Raw genomic sequence first — 26,513 nt, forward strand, 5'->3', positions numbered from 1 at the left:
TGATGGCAAATCAAGTTGCCCCTAGCCTGACAGGACAGACAGCTGGAATAAACTGGATGTGCTGCTCTTTATAACTAGAAAAAGGGTGTTAGAAGAATATTGCACTTGTGCATATTGTTTCTTTAGGCCCCCAAGGCCACAATACAGCATGCTCACAGCCACCTTAGCTGCAACTAGCTGCTATTCCACAACACAAGGAAGCAAACGAAACTAAGATGAAAAGCCTCCAAAACTACAAAAAGGCTTCAAGAAGAAATAAAACTTGATCAAAAGCACTGAACACATATCTGTTCTGACTAAAACACATGAAAGAAAGGGTCCCTATTCTATTTTCTGAGCTAGATGATATCAAAGCTGCAGACATGCATTAATGTGTAACAACCACGCCATGGGGTAAGAAGTCTCACCACTACTGACCCAGGGTGCAAGGATTTCCAACAGCATTCTTTCTGATTCATCTGGATTCAGTTTCAACCTAATCCTTTGGACCAGCTTTCAAATGCTGGTTAAGGACACAAAAGGTAGCTCCAGTTTATGGATTATACAGCAGCATATTGATGACACCCAACTGCAAAGCTCAGGATGATCTGTCCCAGGAGCTTAATTTATATATTAAATTTATATAATTTATATATTAAAGAGTACTGCTGAAAGCACCAAAACCTGTAGAATGCCATATGCCAAGTCCCATTGGGTTGAACTTGTGTCACCAATGATCACCCTGTGAGTTTAATCGGGGGGGGGGAGGAACCTACCAGAGACCAAAACCCCAACATCCAGACCGGAAATGCCATCTGGGTGGGCCTTTAGAATAGTGTATCCGTCTGTATAAAAAGCTGCTGACAGGTCCAATAAGATCAGCAGGCAGGTATTCCTCTACTGATCTCCAGAAGCAGATAATTCACCAGGGCAACCAACATATTCTTTGTTCAAAAACAAGTTCTGAAACCAGATTGCGAAGGACTAAGGAAAGATGCATTTTTCAAAAACACCTGCAGTTGCTCTAGCATCACCTGTTTAAACAAGTTCTCTAAAGGCCAAAGGTTGGACTACAGGCTATAACTAGCTAGATCCTCTTTACTGAGAGATTTTTTTTTTTTAAAGGAAGGGCAGGTCTCTGTTAGTTTTACAAGAGATGGAGTCCTATCCTCCTTCAAAGAGGATATCTAGAATTCATGCTGATGATCTGCCAGTCCTGGCGGGTCAACTGCTCAGTAAGATGGGTTGGGAACCTGTGATCCTTCAGGTGTTGCTGGACTCTTAACTACTATCAGCCCAAGCCAACATGGTCAATGGTCAGGTGTGATGGGAGTTGTATTTCAAAAACATCTGGAGGGTCATGGACTCTGCAACCCTGTAGTAAGATCTGCAGTGACAAATGAAAAGATCGAGCTAATAATTGTTGTCATCCATTTTCTAATTCTTTCCTTTCAGTGGACACCATCGCCTCTTCAAAGGACAGTGAAAATTATGAAGACAGAGCCTGCCTCTCTGTAGGTCCCAGCCACACACCTGGAGGCTTCTGGATGCCATCCTACAAAGTAGTTTAGCAGAGAAGAGGAAGGGAAAGAACTTTAGGTCTCCCATTTGCTGCACTGGGAAACTACCATTTTCCTCTTAGTCCTACAAAACTAAAATGGGGCAGGTGTTGGAAAAACCTGGGGACTGAAATATGGGTGGTGGCTAGGAGTAGAGCCATACAAATATGTGCTATTCCAACCCTAAAATGTTACCTCAAGAAGCATGCCACTTAATGCTTTCAGTGGGAGTCAGCCATGTCTGATGAAGGAAAGACAGCTTATCAGAAATGCCTCATATGTATTCAGTGGCAAAAGGTATTAAATGCTTCTCTGCAGACTGCACATCAGGATCCCTAAACCTACTTCTCCTTGTTGGAGGTTTCCAGCATTGCTCAAGACTGTTTCTGTTAGCCTCCTCTTTTGCATGCAGACCAGAGGCAGCTTCTCTGACACTTTTCCTATGGCCTGGCAAGAGACATCAACAAGCTCCTGTTGGCAAGTAGCCAGATCTTCAAGAGTACCGTGTGCAGCAAGAGCAGCACTGAGACAGCAAGACTAGCTAAAAGGGGCATGAGCTCAGGTGATACATACCTACATTAAGCAGCTGCAAGGTTGCCACCTTTTAAATCTGGAAAATTATGGACAGTCCAACTACATCAGCTGAGGCAAAATTGGGAGGCTGACTGCAACCACATTATAATCAAGCAGTGTTTTTTTACATACCGTTATTAGCTTAAGCACAACTTCAAAGTAAGGCTGACAAACCAAACAAAAAAGTGCATTTTTGTATACAATGCATGTATACATAAAAAAAACTTTGATGTGCCATCTAGAGAAACCTTTTCTCCCCAAAACACCTATTTTTAAAACTGATGGCACCAGGGATTTAGTTCTGATAGACAGTTCCTCCTTCACTCAAATATGGATAACAACAAGCTTCTGTTTACAGTGGATAGAGCTCCAAAATATGAACAACTGTTACAAATTAGGAACAGGGGGTAACATTAAGCTGCTGTATTTTGAGACTGACAGGACAGTGAAATGCTGAAAATGATAAGGTATAATGGACCACCATGGTAAAGACCCATGTGCGCACGCACGCACGCACACACCCCATAATCACACTCCAGTGCCATGAGGCACCATGTCACATTCTCCATTATCCACCTTACAAATCAGTCTTTGCCAAACTGGTGCCCTCCAGGTGTCTGACTACAATTCTAATCATGGGAACTGTAGTCTAACAACATCTGGAGGACACCAGGTTGCAAAGGGTTGTGTAAATGATTCCGTGTTCATGAAGCACCCTCTTCTAACTTGCCATATCCTATATCCTGAGACATCTAGCCAGACTCCTTCCCCAGACATCAGTAGTGGGATACAGGAACCTTCTGCTATAGATCTGTGAAGCCTTACTGCTTTTAACTAGCCCTCAAAAACTTAAGTGCTATTCCGTTTTGAAGGGGGGGAAGCAATCTGAGGGTTCTCTAAATGGATGTGTGCACACAGCACCTATTAGATTTTGTTCAGACGTCTGCCTTCCAGCCAGCCACCCTTTTCCTCCATCCTCATGCTCAGCTTTCTCCTGCCAAGAGGCCTGTCAGGAGCAGCTTCACATTGTAACTATCTTCCAGTAGGTTTATCTGCTTTTTGCTCTTACACCATTTAGCACTGAGACAATGAGAGAAAATTCAATAAGCAAATTATAAAATGACTTTAAGAAGAGATTATATTAGTGTTTTTTATACTACACAGTCATGAAAGTACTATACAAGAGGGCAAGAACTGCACACAAGATTCTAAGATACATAAAAACATTTTGTATAAAATAGTAATACTAAAGAATACCTGAGTAGGGTGTATATTGAACAGATTCTGAAAGGGTTCTTCCCTCACCCACCCTTCTCGTTTGTTGTCTCCGCTCTCCTTGACTTTGATGGGCAACATCAATTACAGATTTTAAGGATGTTTATGACAAGTTCTAATACCTTTGCATAAGTCTGGTGTGAAAGAGGTTAGGAGAAACTGGCTTGTCAACAACAGCATTGTTAGTCACAAAAATGTAAATAGTGTTATGTTAAAAGGAGTAATTGTATTAAAGGAATTTGTGAAAAGCAATTTACTTTCTATTTCTTTTAAGTCTGTTGTGACTTGATCTATGACTGTTGATGAAGCCAGCTATGCTTTAAAAAACAAAACACATAAAGATGCTCCCAACATACCTAAACAACCCAGAACTCTAAGATATTACTACTCCAAGGTTCCCTTAGTAAAAGTATATTACTTTCTTGGAGATGAACATTACAATATGCATTCTCAGATTCTGGGTAAGTTGTTTTCTAAAGATTTCTGCACCTGAAACAAATTCTGATTCTCTCATTCTGAACTCAGAATTACTTTTAAGTTTTTTTTTTAATGAAATATGCCTGCTCATCTGCAGCAATCTACCTACTGGGATGGAGAGAGGAATGCTACAATGAGCATTCATTATTCATCTGATGATATGGACTCCTTATACCACAATAAATTTGTTGGTCGTCAAGATGCCAATAAACTCTTTCTTGCCACAAAAAACACCCTATATTGGTTACATTGCTTACTAAATTATACTGCCACAAGAGTGGATGTATACTATAGACAGCATGGATTTTTCACAATCCGCCATGTTAAATTGAAAATACCCCCCATGCCATTTTGCTGCTTCCCGTAAACTCATTTCAAAACAAAACCTTACAAAGCTTATAGTCCTGAACTCAGAAACGCCTGCATAACCACCCTCTAAATTGTCATGGCAATACACAAAACACTCAGAAAGAACTGTCAGTTTAAAGTCCAAAACAAGTGAAAAAAAATCCAGACTCCTATTGGACTTTTGTCAATGGTCTCATAATTTGTTGAAATTAATTAAAAATCATCCATGTTCACAGAATACCTGTAATCCTATTACTGACCTTGCCCCATACTCTGACCTTCATCTTCTGCAATTTAAAAGTTTAAAAAATGCATGGCTAATTTTTAATTAAAGACATTTAACATTGGACTCTATGATGGTTCAGGCATGCTCAGCAAGAACCAACTGTCAGTGTTCTAGAAGCCAGACTCACAGCTGTTTGGCTTGGCTAATCAGGGGACCACACTCATGCCAGATATTTTTTCCACTTTAAGCAGTCATGGTTTCCCCCAAAGAATCCTAGGAAGTGTAATTTGTGAGTTGTTAGGAGACTCCTATTACTGATAGCTCCAGTGGTTTAACAGTCAGCCCTTCTTCTGGGGACTGTAGCTCTGTGAGAGGAATAGGGCATCGCCTAACAACTCTCAGCACCCTTCACAAACTACACTTCCCAGGATTCTTTGAGAGAAGCCATGACTGTTTAAAATGGGGAAAATGTCTGGTGTGGATGAGGCCAGGGACAGCTTTGGTTTAAATTTGGGTGGGAGAGTACCTGTGTCTGCTGTAGAATAAAAAGGTGGGGGAAATCCTGAAAAATAATGATACTGTTAATGTTTTCCTTTTTAGAAAAGGGGCTTTCCCTCTGCTCAGTGCCTGCCCATCCACCCAATCTCCTCCCTTCCCCCATCCTCTCTCTCCCCCCTTCCTCCTATCCCTCCCCTTCATCCTTCTCCCCCCTCTCTGCCTCTCCCCCAGGTCAGTTTCGCCTATCCTAAGCATGATTGAACAGGAGTAAATACCATTGAACTCAATAAGCATGCAAATGTTCCAACCTACCCTCCTCCTCCTCCCTCCTGCCCCTCCTCTCCCCCTTCCGTCTTCCTGCCCCCTTGCCGCTTCCCTTCCAATCCCCTCCCCCTTCCTTCCCTCTTCCCGCCCACTCACCCCTTCCAATCCCCTTCCCTTCCTCTTCCTTTCCCTCCCCCCTCCTCCTCCTCCCTCCCTCCACTTTCTCCTTCTCTCACATAGTCATTTTCTCTTCAAACTTGGGGTAATTTTTTTTTCCTACAAGCAATTAGAAAGCTTATACTGCTGTGCTGTCCTATACAATTTTATTGCCAACTCCAGAGTAATTCTGAAATACCAAGGAATTTAGTTATGAACATGCTAAAAATGGTTGGCCTAATACTTTTGGAACATGCTAATCCACTGACGAGTGTTTCTATGCTGTCTGGAATGTTCACAAGTAGTCTAGCTGTTGAAGTAAAGTGTCAGCTGTTCAACAGTAAACATCAATGTAGATGCTGCAAAGGAAGCAGAGGCTTGATTTTGCAGTAGGAAAACAATACAGAGTCAAAGGATAGTACCAGTTCTATGCTGTTGGCTGGAGTGTCAGGAAAGTGGGGTGCTGAATAAAGGGAGGACAGTAGCCAATAAGGGATGGGCTGGAATTCTGCTGAATTCAGACTTAGCGCTGTATTTTTAAACAGTCCACAATACTCTGTACCTTTGTGGAGCAAATTGCTTTGCTCCAAGCTTCAGTGGCTTTCCCCAGCACTGGATTAGCTCCAAGTGGGGACAGAGCAAACCAAATCTACTGAGAGTTTAAAATGCAAGCCCAGAGAGTCACAACCATGTTAAAGAGATTTTCTAGGCTTCCCTTTTAATCCCTGTAGTATTAACTCTCTAAATGTACTTCCAGCATTTTTTAAGTCAACAAGGTTGGTGATTTTTCCTACAAAAAAATATTTTGCCATTAACACCAAATATTGTTCACAATGCTGTTTATCAAGTGCATTCTATAAAATGACTGTACAGAGGTCTATTAAGTGTTATAAGAATAACAGACAATTTAAAGGAGGGAGCAACAATCAGAGGTGGTGAAAAACAGAGATCATGTCATTGCTATAGGACTGCAGATATTATAAAAGTACATTCTACACCATTGTAAGTGAACTACAAGACTACTGGCTAAGTCCTATTGCTTGCTGTGAAACTCAAGGTTCTTCCCTCCAGCAACCAAGAAAACTCTACTCTTCTAGTAGCACAAGACAGAATCTCCCTGCAAGGACAGACTGTATTTGGCTCTGTCAGCTGCAGTTGTGGAGCTTGCAAGAAAGAGTGCCTTTACCCTCTTCACCTTTTCCCCATCCCCAAGCACAAGGTCAGATAAACAGTGCTATCTCCAAAAGAGAAGAAAATATTGTAGTAATCATGCTCAGCTTTTCCAACAGTGGGTAGAAGAGGCTGTACATGTGTGAACGCATATGTACTGAATATACACAGAGGGGTTAGATAAAGCTGTATTACAGAACCAACCTTAGAACCAGTTCCTTTTATGTCCTGATGGTTTCAACAATACATTTTACTCGTTCTGTTCCAATTCAACATAATGCTAGATAAGTTTTAAAACTAAGTTTCAGAGTTACGTGAATAGAGTCAGATTTTTGACCTAGCCATTACTGTCCAAAGTGATCTCTTCCATCTCTGATGTGGGTTAGCTAGATTAAGCTCCCATTTTCTTTATTACACTATCTCACAGGGCTGTTGATAAAACAAGAAGAGAATGTTGTACACTGCTTTGAATTCTTTAGAAAAGCAAGATAAAAATGCAACATCTAGAGATTTAGGACAGGCTTTTAATCCTCACATAAATGTATGTCCCCTTTCTGCTGAATCTGCTGAATCATCATTGTCTATATAATGAATTTCACACTTAACTATAAATAAGAGTTTAAAGCACTTCACACATTTTCTCGGTAATCGTTACAACACCCTAGTAAGGTAGGTCATTATTATCCATACAGGGCAGATGGGGAAATGAGAGAGTACACATGGGTATTCTCCCCCACCCCCTCCCCACATGCCTCATATCAAGAAAAAAGAACATTTAATTCAATTATATTGTCATAAGACTTTGAGAACCACTAAAGCTCTATTTCTCCACAACATCTGAATCAGGAGGGTGTGAAACTCTGAATTGGTGTCTGAAAGCAGTGGTGGGCTGGATGAGGGCCAATAAACTGTGCTTGAATCCTGGGAAGATGGAGGGGCTTTGGGTGAGTGGTTCCTGTGTCTGGGAGATAGGCAAATTACCCATACTGGGTAGGGTTGCACTCCCCCTGAAGGAGCAGGTGCATAGCTTGGGAGTACTCCTGGATATCTCTCTGTCACTAGAGGCTCAAGTGTCCTCTGTGGCTTGGAGTGCCTTTTACCAGCTTTGCCTGGTTCACCAGCTATGGCCATTCCTGGACAGGAATAGCCTGACCACTTTAGTCCATGCATTGGGTAACTTCGAGGCTAGATCACTGCAGTGTGCTCTGTGTGGAGCTGCCCTTGGGCCTAGTTCAGAAGCTCCAACAGGTGCAGAATGCAGTGGCCAGCCTGCTGATGGAAGCACATGGCCGACAACATAAGGCACCATTGCTAAAACATCTGCACTAGCTGCCCATTTATTACCGAGCTAGGTTCAAGGTCCTTGTATTAATGTGCAAAGCCACGGTACCTTGGGGACTGCCTGAATGTTTACATCCCAGCTCAGTCACTGAGATCATTTACAGGAGCATCACTGGTCGTCCTTGTGATGTTCCTATATATTAGTGTATATATGGTAAGTGCTGGTTGTTTAGAGTATACATGGTAAGTAGTGAAAGAGGAGGGGGAGTGAATGGGCAATAGAATGCTTGATGATTGGCTGAATGTTTAAAATGGCTGACAGTATAAATGAAAGGATGACAGGTAAATCTGGGTGAATGTGAGGTGGTAAATTGTGGAATCTGGGGGGAGAAGAGAAAGAGTGGATTGCTTGGTGGGGTTTAGAGAGTTGTTTACCAGGAGGGAGGTGGAGTTCGGATTAGTATTGAGTAAAACCATATGCTTATGTGCCTTAAGAAGAAATCTTGTTAATCTTGTTAGCTTTGTTATCTGTAATAAATATTTAATTTGGTTTACCAAAGGCCTGATCCTTGGCTGGGGTTTCACAGACCAGAAGGGAGGGTAAGGTAATGACCAAGGCTGAAGGGGAACTGTAACAAATGGTGGCAGCGGTGAAGAGAATAACAATACCAGTATTCAGAGTCTCTGGGAATACTAGTATTGGGACGTTACTGGTGGTTGCCTAGCAGGGGGATCTGTTGAGATCTGTGCTAGAGCGGGGGAGAAATCATAAGAGAGAGCGGTCCGGACTGGTGGAGTCCCTGGTGGTGCCTAGAGACAGGCAGTAACCACGAGCAGGTAGGAACCTGACAGGGAGAGCCAGGGAAGGACGCATCACATGTGGTGTCAGTAGCGGTGGGATACGAACAACAGAGAATCCAGATACGAACCAAAGAGAGTCCCAAAGACACGTGGTGACAAAGGAGACTACGTCACAGGTGTTGGCTGTAGCAGTGAGATACGAATACTAGACAATCCCTAATAGTTGTGTGGCAAACAGAAATAACAAAACAAGATTTCTTGTGAGAGTGACTGGCAAAGAGTGTGTGGCAAAGAGTGAGTGAACTCAAACACCATGGCTGAATACATAAAAATGAAAAGAGAGGAGCTGGTGGAGAAGTGCATAACATTCAATTTACCTCATGAGGGTAAAGGGGTAGATGAATTGAGGGTAGCACTTATAGGATTTGCAACTGCCCAGCAAAAACAACCTGTCAGAGAAGAGACCCCAGAAGGATATTTAAGCAATCCCGCTTATATAGAGTACTTGAGAGAGAAGTTGAGGATGGAAGGTGCAGAGAAGGAAAAACAGAGAGAGTTGGAAGCTGAGAGATTGAGGATGGAGGCTGAGGAAGAAGACAAGCAGAGAGAGTTGGAAGCTGAGAGATTGAGGATGGAGGCTGAGGAAAAAGATAAACAGCGGGAGTTGGAAGCTGAGAGATTGAGGATGGAAGGTGCAAAGAAGGAAAAACAGAGGGAGTTGGAAATTGAGAGAATGAGATTGGGGTTTGAGGAAAGGGAGAAGCAACGAGCATTGGATGCTGAATTACAAGTAGAAAAGTTAAAATTTGATAGAGAGAAATTTCACTCTGAGGAGACAAGGAAAGACAGAGATGGAGCAAAAATAAAAATTACTCCAAAGGACTTTGCTGTCTATGAGCCTGGTCAAGATCCTCAAATTTACCTCAGCACCTTTGAAAAAGCAGCTCAGTTGTGGGGGCTACCTGAAGATAAATACATGCAGTATTTATCAAACCTGATTAAAGGGGAATTGGCTGAGGTATACCAATATTTCCCCTCAGACAGGCCCGTCACCTATGCTGAATTCAAAGAAGCAGTGTTTAAAAGATTCAGACTGGGGCCTGGTTATTTTAGAAAGCTTTTCAGAAACTGCCAGATACAGACAGGGAGGTCTTTTGTGGAACTGGAAGCAAAGTTGATGGATATATTTGGAAAGTGGATGAGTAGTGCCAAAGCTCAGTCAGTGGAAGAGGTGAAAAGCCTCATGATACTGGATCAATTATACCATCAGTTACCACCAGAAATAAGGCTCCTGGTCAAAGACCGTTCCCCTACATCTGTGCAGGAGGCCGCAGAGATGGCGGATCACTTCGCCTCCAATAGAACTGGCTGGGTGGGGAAAACATCAAGAGAGTTTAAACCCGGACCATATAGTGCTGGCAGAAGGGATGTGGTACCACAGCGAGTGAGTCCTCCATTAAAATCTGAAGGGCACAGGACACCCCAGAGTGGATCTGTGTACCCTAAAAGTGAGGAGAAATTATGCTACAAATGTGGTAGACCGGGGCACCTACGTTTTCAATGTGAGGTTGCCAACCCCATTAGTAATCCTGCTCAGACAAGGGTAGTGAAAACAGAGCCCAAGGCTTTAGAAACAGCAAAAAAGGTTCAGTTCTGCCAGATAAACTGGACAGAAGTAACAGACCTTGATTCAAGTCTGAGAGAGGAAGTGAGAGTACAAGGGGCAACTTATTGGGCATTGCTTGATACTGGTGCCGCTCAGACATTACTGAGGCCAGATTTAATAAAATCTGAAGAAATATTACCTCAGGAAACAGTGACTATCCAAGGAGTGAGGGGTCAACCAGAGAGTTTGCCTGTGGCCCTAGTGAAAATGGAATGGAGAGGCCGAAAGGGCCAATATAAAGTTGGTATTAATGCCCAGCAACAAGAACCAGTAATACTGGGAAGAGATGTTATGGGGGCACAGGGGAAAATATATGTAGTGACCAGACAGCAAATTGGCAGAGAAAAAGAAGCCATATTAAGGGGGGCTGAAACAAACAGGGTGGAATCTGTTAACCAGCCTCAGGTCACCATAGCAACCACTAGCAGGCCTGCTGAAGAAGACAAACTGTATCAAGTGGTCTCTGGGGAAGAAGCAGATCAATTCAGGGAAGAGCTGCATAAAGATATAAGTCTGAAGCAGATAAAGGAACAAGCGCTGACCCAACAGATTCCTTTCACTGACAAACTGAGGAATCAAGTTGTGTGTGAGAATGGGATTTTATATAGACTGTGGATGCCTGCTGAGAGAAAGAGTGAATGTGAACCAGTGAAACAAATGATGGAAGTGGTGAAAGAGAATTTGAGTCAAGCTCAGCAGAAGCAAAGTTACTGGTATGACAGAACAGCCAGAGAACGTGTGTATGATGTGGGAGATATGGTTATGGCGTTCATACCCAGGAAACATGACAAATTACAGGCTAACTGGGAAGGACCATATACCATCAGAGAAAGGCTTGACACAGTGACATATGTAATCACCACAGACCAATTAAACAAAAGCAAAGTGGTTCATGTAAATATGTTGAAGCCTTACCATACCAGGGATGCACAGGTGTTGCAAGTTACCTTATTCCCTGAGGGAAGTGGGCCTGAACTTCCAGATTTGGTACAGGAAAGCAAAGACAAAGGAGGGGTAGATCAAGTGGAATGGTCAGAGGAGGTAGAGGAGGAAGTAAAAGAAGAGATTCTGAGAGTTTTGAAAACCTATAGGAATCTCTTTAGCAACAAACCTGGCCGAACCAGTATAGTTATACATTCCATTGATACTGGAGATCATGCCCCAATCAGATCTGTTCCGTACCGTGCGAATGGGAAAGTTTTGAATGAGATCAAAAAGGAGGTGGAAGAGATGCTGGAATTAGGAGTGATCAGGGAATCCATCAGTCCCTGGGCCTCAGGTATTGTCCTGGTTCCGAAAAAAGATGGAACGACAAGGTTTTGCATTGATTATCGGCTAATCAATAAAATTACTGTCCCAGATGCGTATCCTATGCCTAGGGTAGACGCTATGTTAGAGTTATTGGGGGCAGCAACCATTATCTCTACACTAGATCTCTGTAAAGGATTTTGGCAAATGGAACTAGACGAGCAATCCAGAGCCAAAACTGCCTTCAGTACACCAGATGGGTTATATGAGTTTGTGACCTTACCCATGGGACTAAGGAACTCACCAAGTTCATTTCAGAGGCTAATCAATACTGTGTTGCGAGGCATGTCAGATTTTGCAGTGGCCTATATCGATGACGTGGCCATTTTTAGCAAGTCGGTGCCTGAGCATGTCCAACACCTGACAACAGTATTGGAGGCCTTAAGAAAAGCAGGCCTCACAATAAAAGCAAAGAAATGCCAGTTTAGACTAAAGGAAGTAATCTATTTAGGACATAAGGTGGGGAGTGGGAAAATCACCCCCTTATGGAGCAAGGTGGAGGCAATACAAGCGTGGCCGATCCCCTTAACCAAAAAACAAGTAAGGGCATTTCTGGGTGTGGCTGGATTTTATAGGAAGTTTGTGAGAAATTTTGGGGAAATAGCAACCCCCTTGCATGAATTAACAAAGAAGAAGTGTTCTGAGCATGTGGTATGGACGGATGAATGTCAGAAGGCTTTTGATCTGCTGAAGCAAGCCTTGTGCCAAGGACCCATATTAATAGCACCAGACTATGAGCAACCATTCACCGTGGCTACAGATGCGTCGGACCTCGCGCTGGGAGTCGTCTTGCTACAGGAGAGAGAAGGCACCAGACATCCAGTGGCGTACCTGAGTCGCAAGCTGACGCCGAGGGAGAAAAACTATTCGTCGGTCCAGAAGGAGTGCCTAGCGGTCGTGTGGGGACTGAACAAGTTGCGCCCATACGTGTGGGGACGAAGATTCACAGTGACTACGGATCATCGGGCCTTGTTATGGTTGTAGACTATGAAAAACCATAACACTATGCTGCAGAGGTGGTCCTGGGCCCTACAGGACTATCAAGTGGACTTCCAGTTCATCAAAGGCAAGGACAATGTACTGGCCGATGGACTTTCCAGGCAAGTGGCTGGGACTGCAGTGACGTGACCAGACAGAGGAACAAAGAAAGACATTTTCCCCATAGAGACTTTTGTTTGTTAACGCGACGTATAAATCCTGGAACAGGAATAATACTCTGCCGTTGTTTAAGGGGGGGGAAATGTGATGTTCCTATATATTAGTGTATATATGGTAAGTGCTGGTTGTTTAGAGTATACATGGTAAGTAGTGAAAGAGGAGGGGGAGTGAATGGGCAATAGAATGCTTGATGATTGGCTGAATGTTTAAAATGGCTGACAGTATAAATGAAAGGATGACAGGTGAATCTGGGTGAATGTGAGGTGGTAAATTGTGGAATCTGGGGGGAGAAGAGAAAGAGTGGATTGCTTGGTGGGGTTTAGAGAGTTGTTTACCAGGAGGGAGGTGGAGTTCGGATTAGTATTGAGTAAAACCATATGCTTATGTGCCTTAAGAAGAAATCTTGTTAATCTTGTTAGCTTTGTTATCTGTAATAAATACTTAATTTGGTTTACCAAAGGCCTGATCCTTGGCTGGGGTTTCACAGACCAGAAGGGAGGGTAAGGTAATGACCAAGGCTGAAGGGGAACTGTAACAAATGGTGGCAGCGGTGAAGAGAATAACAATACCAGTATTCAGAGTCTCTGGGAATACTAGTATTGGGACGTTACTGGTGGTTGCCTAGCAGGGGGATCTGTTGAGATCTGTGCTAGAGCGGGGAGAGAAATCATAAGAGAGAGCGGTCCGGACTGGTGGAGTCCCTGGTGGTGCCTAGAGACAGGCAGTAACCACGAGCAGTTAGGAACCTGACAGGGAGAGCCAGGGAAGGACGCATCACAGTCCTCCAAGTTGGTGAGACTCATTTGACCACAGTAAGAGATCAAGCCTGTAGTGTCATTGGCCCAGCCCTGTGTAATACTCTGCCAGTAAAGCCTCAGCAGGCACCTTCTGTTCTGACTTTTAAATGCCTGCTGAAAACTCTTGTGCTGCCAGGCTTATGCAGGCAATTGAGAATATATCTTTCTGCAATAGTTAGTCAATGCTTTCTGATTTTAAATTCTTATATGGTTTTACCATATATGTATATGACTGTTGTAAACTGCTTTGGTTTTTTAAGAATAGTGGTATATGAATATTTTCACAAATAAAGGAAAATTATCCCTGTCAGGCACAACCAGGCAGTTTTTTAGGAGGAGGATGGATTCTCTGTATATGGTATTAACTCCATCCTCACTGCATCCTCACTGTCTCAGAAAGTCCATCTCACAAAGAACAGTAAACACAGGGCTACAGTTTCCCACACAGATTCCATGAAGTCTACTTGGCAGGATTTATACAGTGGTAACTTTGAGCCAGTTCACACATGAATATTCATCACTCATTCATCAAGTGATAATTTGCAGATATGAATGAGCAATCTGAAAATCATACAGATTAACACCACAGATAGAATATGCATCATCATCTAATATCAAGTGAAACAATTGTTTTCAATCGAGGCAATTGTTTTCAATTGAGGCAATTAAACATTCAGTAGACTATCTTCAAGTTCTGAATTATCAAGTGATGAGAAATCCAGAGATATTAGTATGTGTGTGTAAGAACCAGTGCAAAGATTTTTTTCACACATGACAATAAAAGCCACCTACTATTTGTACCTTGAGTGAATGTTGTTAATGCAGGGGGAAATGGAGAACAGAGGCATTTTTAACTTATATACATTCTAGCCAATATAGATTTTCTGTTTGCATGACAGTCCTATGTAGGCACAATACAATTTTAGCCTTGTGTGTGAAAGTAGCCACAGAAAAGTCACCTACATGTAAAAAAGACCTACCGCCTTCTTTTTGCATTTCCAGTGTCGGGTGCTGTACCAAAAATATGTCTTTTGATATTATTATTATTAATTACATTTATATACCACCCCATAGCCGAAGCTCTCTGGGCAGTTTACAACAATTAAAAACATTATGCAGCCCTAATTGCAACTAGAGGCCCATTTAAGTGTTCATGCAATAGCAATGATATTACAGTGACTGCCCTCTGTCTTGGCACTTTGGAAAATTAAACAGGATTTTAATATTTAATATTTTAACCCCCTTTTTTAAAGATGTTTTTAAAGTTTTTTTATGTTTTTAACATTGTTTTGTTTTAATGTATTTTAAGATCTTTTTATGAAGTTTTAAAGTTTTTTTTAGTGTTTCTGTTTGCCGCCCTGGGCTCCTGCTGGAAGGAAGGAAGGAAGGGGTATAAATAAAATAATAATAAATAAATAAATACTGTCTAAGAGTATTCTGCTTGGCAGACAAATTGCTTTAAAAGTTCAAGGTGAAAATAACCTGGAAAACTTTCTACAAATCTTTCAAACTAACTTGTAGGAAATATATTTGTAGCTATATAACAAGAGATCTATCCACAAGAAACAGAGCTTTTAAGAATGTGGCAAAATAAGTCATTAGCAAAGAATAGAGCAAGAAACATTCTCCTACAGATAACTTGAATATGAATTCATCTCCCCACCTGGCAACAGCTTTCTGTACTTTGACAAAATCCAGGGTAGACTACTGCAATGCATGATATGTGGAAATGTCTCTGCAAAGTGTTCTGTACTTTCAGCAGATTTGGAAACCAAGCTATTAACCAGCACAGACTGCTACAAACACATTACTCCACTGCGTAAATATTGTCAATGGTTTCTGCATTGTTTCTGGGCACAAGTCAAAGTACTAGTTGCAATGTATGAAGTGTTAAACAGCTTGATTCTTGTTATCAAAGACCACCTTCTCCCATGTGAACTTGTCTGACAAATGAAGTCATCTTCTGGGGCCCTTCTCTGACTGCCCTTGCCTTCAGAAATAAGGTAGATGACTATTGGAGAGATGGCCTTTTAGAGAACTCTACCCATAGATATTTTCACTTCATGCTTTTGCTGCTCTCTTTAAGGAAGCCAGGAAGATGTCTGTTCTGTTCTCTTGGGCTTTTAAGAGTCATCTTCTTTTCTACTCCTCCTCTTCTTGTCTGATGGATTTATTGAACTTCATAAGTTTTCTATAGACCCTTTATTGGAAAGAGGTTAATCTAGTGACTTAGGAACTCAATATAAGGTGGATACTCAAGATAACTTGATACGGATAAGTTATCTTAGCCATTCTTTTGCATCCAAGGCAGAGGTGGCATTCCAAGGTCCCAGGTTGATAAATTGCTGTGGACAAATTGTAAAAGTGGTATGACGGACCTAATAGACACTTTCTCTCTTTTTCTGATGTGTGTGAAAAGTGTACAAGCAAGGTACAAGCAGCTTTATTTAGCATCTACATGTGGGGCCTTGAAACATGATCCTGAATAGAGCTCCCTGTCTCTTAAAGCAATTATCTACCCATCATGAAAGAGCATCAAAATTTGTGCACAGCAACACTTCACAACAATGTGTTAGTAGTTCATTCATTCATTGTTTTAATTCACTGTACGCAAGCCGCGCTGGGAGCCTTTCCGGCTGAAGGGGGTGGTGGTAAGATGCTCTTAATAAATTAATGAATATACACAAAGAGCAATACTAGATAAACTGAGTAACTATGAGGAGGGAATTTTCAACAGGCATCCCCCTGCCTTTATGCATCACAGAGTTTTCACACTTACTTTTTTAAATGAAGGGATAGTTACTGATCCAAGCAGCTTCTGGACAGTGTAGGGGAAGATAGCATGAGCCTTCTCTGCTTGGAGCACTTCTTCTTCCAGGAAAGAAACATGGTGTCCAGCCATTTTCACAAATGCCTAGAAATGTTGGGAAAGAAATAAAGCTAAAGAGAGTGTCTCTTTTTTTATTTATTATTATTTTTATTTATTATTTTATTTATACCCCACCCTTCCTTCCAGCAGGAGCTTGCTTTTAGCGCTGTCCTGGTTCAACACCCTAACTAAGAACATCACTCAAGGGTTGCTGCTGTCTCCAGCAACCAGAGTAAGTTTTTTGCAAGTGCCCGTCACACTAAATCAATGCACAACATGTGAAAAGGAGACAAAGGTTGTACCAATATCCCTTCTAGTCCGAACAGAAGAGCTAAGGGCTATAAGGTTTTTTTTTGAAGTGTGGCTACTCATGCCCTCTGTGAACAACCAGTGTAAAGTACATCATGGAGGCTGAGCTTTTCTAACATTAATGAACCAGTAGTTCTTTCAAGTTTGAAGAGAAACTTGCTTGGTATACTGGAAGCAGATTTACTTGCCAAAGGCAATCATGAGAGAAATTAATTACAAGTCTGGTTAAACATCAATATTGCAGAATATATGAATACAGCATTCTACTACAGAATATTGTAAGTTTTGTAACTTCTTTATTATTAAAATTTGCTTTTTTAAATTGGTCACTCATTTTCTTCAGTTTGGAAACTGGCAACTCTCCCTCCAATTTATAGAATAAATAATTATACTAAGAACATAGAGGCTGACAGTGCAACATAGCTATTAAGGTAAGTTTAGTATTGCTATCAGAAAATTTGAATCAATTTCCTGAATTTTCAGAATATGGTAATATTCTTTTTGAAATTTAGGCAGCAAATCTATTCTTCATCTTTCCTGCCTCTCAAAACTATTTAGTATGTTCTCAGATTGGAACATATTCAAATACTTTAGTTAACTGTGCAAATATAATACAATATAAGAAAAACTGCAAATGATTCCTCAAACTATCATACACATAAATAATGTTGACCTTCCAAACTCATTTGTGTTGGTGAGAAGCTCCAACATTTCACAAGGAGTCAAGTTTGAAATTTAAGACTTCCCTTTATAGATCTGATAACACAAACACTTCGGATTCACTTAAAGCAATATTAAACAATGCCATATGTATGTTGCCATGTTTTGCCACAGAAGCAAACCAGCTCACAGCCATGACAAGCATTTAGCTTGTTAAAAAAAGAACATAATTCCAATGAGTCACACCAACTTCGCTCACTTAAATTTCTTACATTCACAACACATAAGCAGTGTGGAAGGGAGAAGTAAGCATATTTGCTATCTAATAGAGTAAAATAAGACACATATAAATAAATGTGCAGACGTATGAATGTTTGAGTCTGTACAATACCTTATCTGTGTTTGTTGCCATCCACTCTCATGCACTCCCACATTCATACACACAATCTTTAAAGTGCTCACATACCACTCAACAAAAGCATTCACATACAGCTGTCACACACACACACAGAACATTCACTTTCACAATCTAGCAGTTGACCAACATTTCAGCTGTGCTACTAACTGTCTACTCTGGTGAACCTATTCTGAACTGCACACTTCCCTTTCTGCCCTTAGGTCTTGTGTGTAATTTTTAACATTTCTGAGTAGTTAGAATATGTACAAATGTTCTATGGCTAAACCAATGGCTAAAGGTCCCATTTCAATCTGTTGAACCCAAGCTCTTATAGCCAATGGCTATGAAGATTTCAAAGACTAAAGTTTTTGGGATGGGCGGGATGAAATTGCCAAAAACATATTTCTGCACTTCTACATATTCTATGCTTTATTTTGATGCCTCACTGACCTTTTCACAACCATCGTGAGTTCTCTAAACATTTATTCAAAGCTGCCTTTGGCAAATGCAGAAGAATTTTCACATGCATAATCTTCAGGACAAACATTATTTGATGTAAGTAACAAACCTCTAATTTATCCACTTTGGTATAGATGTTGTTCATTTCTGCCACCTTGGCTTTAATTAGGGGAATTGCCTCATCCAAGAGTTGGGATGTATTGCTTCTAATCTGTATAGACATGGGGGAGAAATCTGGATTAGAAATACCAGAACATTTTTCACACGCTATTTAGAAACAAAAGTACTATTATTTTATTATCCCAGTACTGTGCACTTTCCTTTAGAAAGTTTAGTTTATATGGATCTCTCAGTGGTCATCCATCCAAGCACATATCAGTTCACACTGACTTATCCTCAACAATGCTACAATATCAGGTGCTCCATTATCAGCTATGAAGCCAGGCACAAAAATATCTTGCATGCTTTAGAACAGGGATGGAGAACATAGGGCTCTCCAGATGTTGCTGGACTACAGCTCCCATTACTACTAGCCATGCTGGCTCAGTAGGGGTGATGGGAACTGGAGGGCCACTGGTTCTCTACCCCAATTTAGAATCTGGACACATGTAATTGCAACATTATACATATTCATGTTATTTTCACATGACAGAGCAGACCTTTGGCTTTCCATGCATCCATGCAGGAGAATGAATATAATGTGTTTGAAGTGAACTTTGGGCATTCTATAGCCATGAATGAGTTAACTTCAAAGCTACCCAATGAAGAATCTGCATGATGCTAACCTATTATTTACTATAGGGATGGGGAACCTGAGGCCCTCCAGATGATGTCAGACTCCAATTCCCAAAAGCCCCAGCCAGCATGGCCAATGGTCAAGGATGGTGGGTGTTATAGTACAACAGGGCCTCACATTCCCCACCCCTGCATTACACCAACAAAAGTTGAAGCAGAGAAAGGTATCATCATCTCCACTTTGCGTCCCCCTGACCCGCATAGCCGGCTGTGTTGTCCAAACATTTACAAAAGCAACAGTTTTCTAGTACCTTACAAACAGGGTTATTATGGCATAAGCTGTAGTCCATAAAATCTTATGCTAAAATAAAATGGTTAGTCTTTAAGGTGCTTCAAGACTGTTGTTTTTGAAGCAGCAGACGAACATGGTTACCTCTCTGGAAAGATTTAAAAATAACTGGTTCAAGGAACTGAACAGAGGTTAGAAACTGACCATGAATTTACCAGAGATAAGCAAGTGAAGGTTGCTTGTTAATGTTGAAAGAAGAAACTTAAAAGGCCATTTGCAAAACCAACATAAGTACATTTAATACAAATGCAGTTTGAAATTTAGACAAAACAAGGGGATGTTAATCTACGGGAGAACACTGAAGGCAAACCCTATGATACTGCAAGGACAAAACAGCCGTCTTCCACCGAATGCAGAAATGAATAATTGGTACAACATGCAAAATAGCCTTTTGCCAGAGAATAGCAGGTTGAAGTTAGAACCATACCTACAGAGAAACCAGAGTGGAATCAGCACATGACAACACATGCAAATGCTTTGTTTGTATGGCAGAATAATCAGTCAAAGCTCGACTGCCCTACAAACTGCAAGCCAAGTTAAAACAAATACATTTCAACTTGATGCATGGAATTTTCTTCACATGTGAAGAAAAATTTTGGGGCCTTGAAGAAAATGGTCTTGAGTCTCTGCCCCCAATCAATAGTCTTTATCACTTCACAATATCCCACTTTCAGAGTTCATATTCCTCTCTGCAACACTCAGACAGACATCCAGTGAAGAAAGTAAGGTGCATCAAGTCCTTACTTACCTCCTGTCCCTGCACCCCCTTGCTGAAATAGAAGCTGCTCCCCATACAAATAAAGAACAAGGTACTGCAAAAATCCCTTCATGGACGCATCATTTTTTTTTATGCATACACTTAAAAACATAAAAAGTAAATACAATACATGAATAACAGATACACTTTTCAGAGAGCAATGACTGCCTAAAGCTCCTTGCTGAGCTTACATTCTGTGGCAAACTTAAGTTTGCTCTACATATTGTGTGCAAGGTCATGGTAACTACACCCACAGAATGGGCTCATTTGCACATAACACTAAACCATGGTTTAGTCAGTGTTACAAGGATGAGCCACAGTAAACTCAGGCTTGCACATTCTTTCCTTCTCCCCCAGCATGGCTGCAAGAATAAGTCTGGAAGCTTTCCCTCTGTTTTAGACTAACCACAACTTGTTGTGACGTCCAAACCCGGCAAACTGTAGCAGTCTTAAATATGGTTTATGGAAACATACAACATAAATGCAACAAATACATGCATAAAAAATATACTTTTCAGAGAGCAATGACTGGCTAAGGCTGCCTGCTGAGCTTACACTGTGGCACCCATAGGGCTGGTTCACACATAACACTAAATGAGCCTTCACCAACTTGGTGCCTATCAGATGTTTTGGACTGCAACTCCCAGCTGGTGAAAGGAACCAAACAAAAATGAAAGAAAGTATGTTTCCAAAACATGACAGATGGACACCTAGATGGACCGAGGGGTAAAACTGCCCAGTGTGCCCATTTTACATCTGCTACATAGATGAAAGAAAATCTCATCCAGGTTTACAACCTTCAACAATTCTAGTTTACCTAAGCAAGAAATCAATAGATCTTTAGGTTTGTTTTAAATCCTCAAGACATGAGACTCTGCTGATTAGTCCTGTGTTTCTTACCCCCTGCCAATCAAGGCCCTTGTATCTACAAATATGTGAAATTCATTAATAAATTAGGAAATATGACATTTTTGCATAATATAGCCAAGGTTCAGCAGCATTACCATGCTGCTTTGAAATTAAACTTAATGCTCACTCCCTGAGATCAAATTGTGTGGCTCTGAAAAGAAAATCTGATGTCATACCTGTCTTATGTGATAGATTTTATTTTACAAATTTTGAAGGCTTTTAAAAAAAGAAAACAGCACTTTTTTCAGTTCAGCCTGACTTGCCAAAATATTGTTTAAAGTTAAGATTCTCATAAATCATAAGAATTGACAAATTTACACAAACATATTAATAAAGAATCACTGTGCCCAATAATTGTGACAACTAAACCTACCCAGAGAAGCAGGATGCTGAAACAGTGAAACAAATTCATGTCGAATGTTTTATTGACTCACTAATTGAAACAATGCACCCATTTCTTCATGACACCTCGGTTTATTTTTATATGCAAAAATTGGAGTGAATCTGAAAGATGACATGAAATTTTATCAGATACTATTTCATATGCTGCTGGAAAAAGCTTCCACCACAAAGCATTTAGCACTGCCAAGCATATCAGACTAAGCATAGCACTTTGATGCTTTCAGATAAGGTCAATAATTTGTATACAGTCTAATTATACAGGCTGCAAGTTGTAGAAAACTGTTTTCATTGGTAAAGCAAAGATGAAGCAAACAAACCCGTGTCAGCATTTGCTGTAAGAGAATTGGTGGCGGGGGAGGAGAATCCAGGGAGCACTGAAAGCTTATTAACCTAAGTGATTTTTTGAATGTTTGTTGTTGTTGTGTGCCTCCAAATTGACTACGACTTATGGCGAACTTAGTATAGGCAAAAATCTTACTTAAACTGCCCATATGAAATCCAAAATAGAAAAAAAGTCTATTCCTTCACTGCAGGAATCCTTGCAAAGTATTGCAGAGCCACAAACTCTTACCTATTTTGTCTGAACAACCCCAAGCTTGAAGCTTACATGCTATAAGAAGAATGATCACAATAAGCCTTTGGCCCTTTCTTTTTGAGCCACCAGCAGAGTAGAATCAATTTTCCACATTTCATGAAATATTAAATATGTAATAGTGGAGCGAGTGACATGTGCCGCCACTGCAGCTCTTATGAGTGGCCAGTGTCATCTTTAAAGTCCCAAGAACATTCATTGGCTTTCACAATTCCATGTGCTGGTACTTACTTTTAAAGGCAGCCTACATGGCTTGGGATCTGGAGAATGCCTTCACCTATATCAACTTGCCTATACGCTAAAATCTTCCCCAGAGACCTTCGTCTGGAAGCTGCCACCATGTGAGGCAAATGGGAGAGGACTATTTTAGTGGCGATTCCTCACCTTCAGAGGCCTCTCCCCGTGGAGGATTGCCTGGCAACCATGTTCACATATATTAGATTCCCAGGCTTTTAGCCCCCACTGTATTTTTCTCCTGCTGCAATAGATTTTAGTGTTGTCTTCTACTGATTTTATTCGTTATTGTTAAACACACTGACAGTTTTGAAGGCAGTATAGAAATGTTTAAAATAAATAAATAAAAAAGTTATAAAACAGCTGTTCATTCCTTATGTTGCATGACATACTGTGGAAAACAATGGCAAAACTGGCAAACAAAGCCCTGAAAGCAAAGAATGAGGTTTAAAAAGAAGCATAATAAATTTTAATTTAATCATCTATGGAGATTTATTTATTTATGTACTCATTGTATTTATATACCACCCCATAGCTGAAGATCTCTGGGCGGTTTACAACACATTTGTTTTGGTTTTTTCCCCCAATCATACAAATGTCTGTTTTCCAGCTTTACTCATAAACATTTAGTTAAAAGACTGGCACTAGAATCCTATACATGATTACTCAAAAGTAAGTCCCACTGATTTCAGTTTGGTCAGGCTTACTTCCATATAAGTGGGTACAGGATTGTAGGCTTAAACTTTTTGTGGGTTGCCACAGCCACAGGGAAATCAGAGATAGTAGGAGTAGAATAACAGTAGCCACACAGAAGGCCAACCTACTGTTTCAACATACAATCTACATTACAAAAATATTTGATGTCTTTCTTGGGAAGAGCTGCTACTGTATTGCTCTTTAGATTGGGTTGACACACGCCATATTTTTTTTGTTATGCACTTGTCTAGTGCCTACTAAACTAGGGGACAAATTGGAGTATTGTGACAATGTAGAGCATTCCACTTTTACTAAACTTTGAAATTACATTGCACATACAATAAAGGATGCAGCTTATAACAACCTTGCCATATTATCAATGATAATTTATCATTATGTTGTTGTTTGAAATAAGTTTACACCTTTGGTAACAGAGGACTGCTTTATTTTTATACTTTTTTTCAACCCCTACCTAGAGTCTTCAATCATCAATTGGAAAGAAGCCAATTGTTATGACATGAGAGCATGGAACCTCCTGAGAATATGCCTTATGACCCCACCAAATAAAAAGTGCAAGATCACTAGCAAGCAAATTTTCCCAAAATGACCTTTTGGCAGCTGTGTACTGAGTGCCGTTAGGCTTTATCCTCTCTAGAAATCTAGAAGGGGAACATACAGAACTGGGAAGAGATTAACCTTTTAACAGTGCCTAAACAACAAAAGCCAGAAAGCCAGAAGATGATCCAGGCTCCTTCATGTGCGTGTGATTGTATGGAGCACATGAAATTTACAAGCAGAGAGCACTAGTCTAGGCCCTTAAATATTAGTGCAACATAGTGCCACCTTGTGGCTCAACCATCAGTGTTCGCAGTAATAAAAAACCATTTCAGGGAAGGTAGTAATCAAGATGGCTGCCTCGGGAAGAATGAGAGTGTGTGTGCACGTGTTCACTCCCTCCCTCCCCCCACCACAGCTCCCTGCTGCCTTTCCTAAGCTGCATGGTTTCTAAAACACTCACAAGATGGCCTCCACAGGAGCCTATCAGAGAAAGCAGTTATAGTCTCCAAGGGTTACAGAAGTTGAGCTAAGTACATACCATATCAGTCATACCACAGAACTCATCCAATCTTATTAACATTTCTTCTATACATTCTTCTGCTTCTTTCACCTGAAAACAAAGAGAAAAAATTTAAGGTAGTTATATCTATGAAACAGAGGCAACTACCTTCCAAGAATAAACATTGTCTCTATTCCAATGAAGTTAAGTGATATCGCTTATCTATCAAAATTAAAAGACGATAATAAAGTAAAATAATTATTGGCTATATAGCAATAATTGTTATGAACACACATGCACACACAAGTTTAAGGTTTCTAAGACATATGCTATATTTTCAAAACTGATAGCCTTACATGACAACCCTCAAGCCTAAGAGGTCTTCAATTTTGAGCATTTCTAAAGGTCCCAGTAACATACCAAATATAGTGAGTGCAGACTGTTCAAGCAGAGATCAGTTTTTTTAAAAATGGAAACCACATTTAAGTTGATGCTGCTATCTATTTAAGAACACAAATCTATTTCTTCCTTTTATGCAGTAGTGTAGTGGCAAATTCAGAAGTGCGGGGTCCCTTCATGGTAGACACAGCCACGCCACGCCCCCCTTTTGCGCTGCTGGGTTGAGAATGATATCCTTGTTAATGCCTTCTCTCACAACAACAGGAGCCAATAAGCATTAAGGGGAGAGCTACTGAAGAGAGTCTTCTCAGTGGCTGACTCACCTCCTTTCATTCTGATTGGCTCCAATCAGCAGGAAAGGACCAGGAAGCACATTAGAAGACACTTCTGAATGGCTAACACATTCCCTTTTTCATGCTAATTGGCTTGTAAAATGTTGGAGACACAGAGACCCTGCTGGGACCCTGCTCCCAAAAAAGTAAGGAGTCTTAGACCTCCTGAGATCCTGGATGACTACACCTCTGCTTTTATAATGATCACTAGGTTTGGACACCACAACTCTTGACAATAATTTGAAAACAAATGCAAATTTTAGATGGTGAACACACCATACTTTTAAAAGCACATTACTTCTCCCCACCCAGTGCTTGTTGTTTCGTGACTGAATTCACTGGTAGGGAATATTGCCACCTCTTTTTTTGCTGCCCATGGCAACCATTTTGTGCTGGCACCCATGGTCCTTGTATCAAGGTATGAGTATCAGCACCTTGTTTTTTACCAAATAAAAGCACTGCTTCCCCAAAAGAATCTTGGGAACTGTAGTTTACCCCTTACAGCACTACAATTTTAAAGCATCTTTAACAAACCACAGGTCCTAGGATTATTTGGAAAGTCATGTGCTTTAAATGTATGATGAGTACGCAGTCTTAGCTGAGTTTTCACTTCTGTCAGAGTGGCATTTCCAATAAAGTATTTCTATTGTAAAACTAGAAAAAGCATCAAACTTCTTGGGATAGCATGTTATGGAAAGGGAGGAGGAGGGAAGGGGACAGAGGAGGTTGGGCGAGTTGCAAAATCAAACTTTTCCTCTCTTTTATGCCGACAGAAATTAGAACTGCTAACTCCATACACTTATAGAAGTTACATTTTCTCCAAATTTGCTGTTTGGAAGACAATTACAAACTTAACAGGATCAAGTAACCAGTGTCCAACCACTTTTAAAATTAAAAATGTGGTGTAGTGGTTAAGGTGTTGGACTACAACGTGGGAGACCAGGGTTTGAATCCCCACACAGCCATGAAGCTCACTGGGTGACCTTGGGCCAGTCACTGCCTCTCAGCCTCATGAAAACCCTGTTCACAGGGTCGCCATAAGTTGGAATCAACTTGAAGGCAGTACATTTACATTTAAAGCAGGGGTGGGGGACTTGTGGCCCTCCAGATATTGCTGGACTACAACTATCATCATCCCTGATCATTGGCCATGCTTGCTGGGGCTGATGGGATTTGTAGTTCAGCAACATGTGGAAGGTCACATGTTCTACAGTGAATACAAAGAGTGATAGCTGGTTTTTACGAGGGCTCTCTCTATCCACCTCTGAATCTTCTTAAAACCAGTATAGACATTACTTACAGCCAAATCTTCTATGTACGTCTACAAGGAAGTAAATCTCATTAAGTTCAATGAGACTTAATTCCAGGTAAGTGTGCTTAGGACTGCAGTCGTATTTATTCACGGTTGTATCCAATGCTGCTCACCCAGAAGACTTCTGCTTGTGCAAGGAAGCTTCCCCCTCCAGAGCAGATTTTGGTGGTATCCAGGAAGATGAAAGAAAGGGAAAGTCCCACTGTACAAGTGAAACTTCACTCATGCAGTGTTGGATAGAACCCTAAGATTTACAGCCCTTCCCACTAAGGATAGGCAAGTAAACGAAAACATACTGAAAACAGAATTAGACCATCTAAATCAATAACATTTTCATATCATTTCCCAACTTAAACCATATATACTATAGCTTGAGTCTAGCCACCGATTGGGAGCAGTGACCATAGTGCTATTAAATTAAACATACATGTAAATGGCCAATTGCGAAGGAAATCCAACACGGTCACATTTGACTTCAAAAGAGGAAACTTCACAAAAATGAGGGGATT

The 26,513-nt window shown here is 40.8% G+C and overlaps 1 protein-coding gene across 3 annotated transcripts in view; it reads right to left on the bottom strand.

Annotated features, from left to right (window-relative positions):
• The window catches only part of BCAS4 (breast carcinoma amplified sequence 4), an 81,205-nt gene that overhangs the window by 40,298 nt on the left and 14,394 nt on the right, over window positions 1–26,513 (bottom strand). For 2 of the 3 annotated variants that reach the window (XM_061631271.1, XM_061631273.1), the window contains exons 2-4: window positions 24,001–24,072; window positions 18,340–18,441; window positions 16,316–16,450 (exon numbers count right to left, since the gene is read on the bottom strand). In XM_061631271.1, the coding sequence (XP_061487255.1) occupies window positions 16,316–16,450; window positions 18,340–18,441; window positions 24,001–24,072 (309 nt within the window). Of the gene's footprint in view, window positions 1–15,800; window positions 15,882–16,315; window positions 16,451–18,339; window positions 18,442–24,000; window positions 24,073–26,513 lie in introns of those variants that run through there. The other variant, XM_061631272.1, reaches the window with a different exon arrangement.

The sequence above is a fragment of the Rhineura floridana genome, chromosome 6, assembly GCF_030035675.1.
Source record: "Rhineura floridana isolate rRhiFlo1 chromosome 6, rRhiFlo1.hap2, whole genome shotgun sequence".
NCBI classification, from domain to species: Eukaryota; Metazoa; Chordata; class Lepidosauria; order Squamata; family Rhineuridae; genus Rhineura; species Rhineura floridana.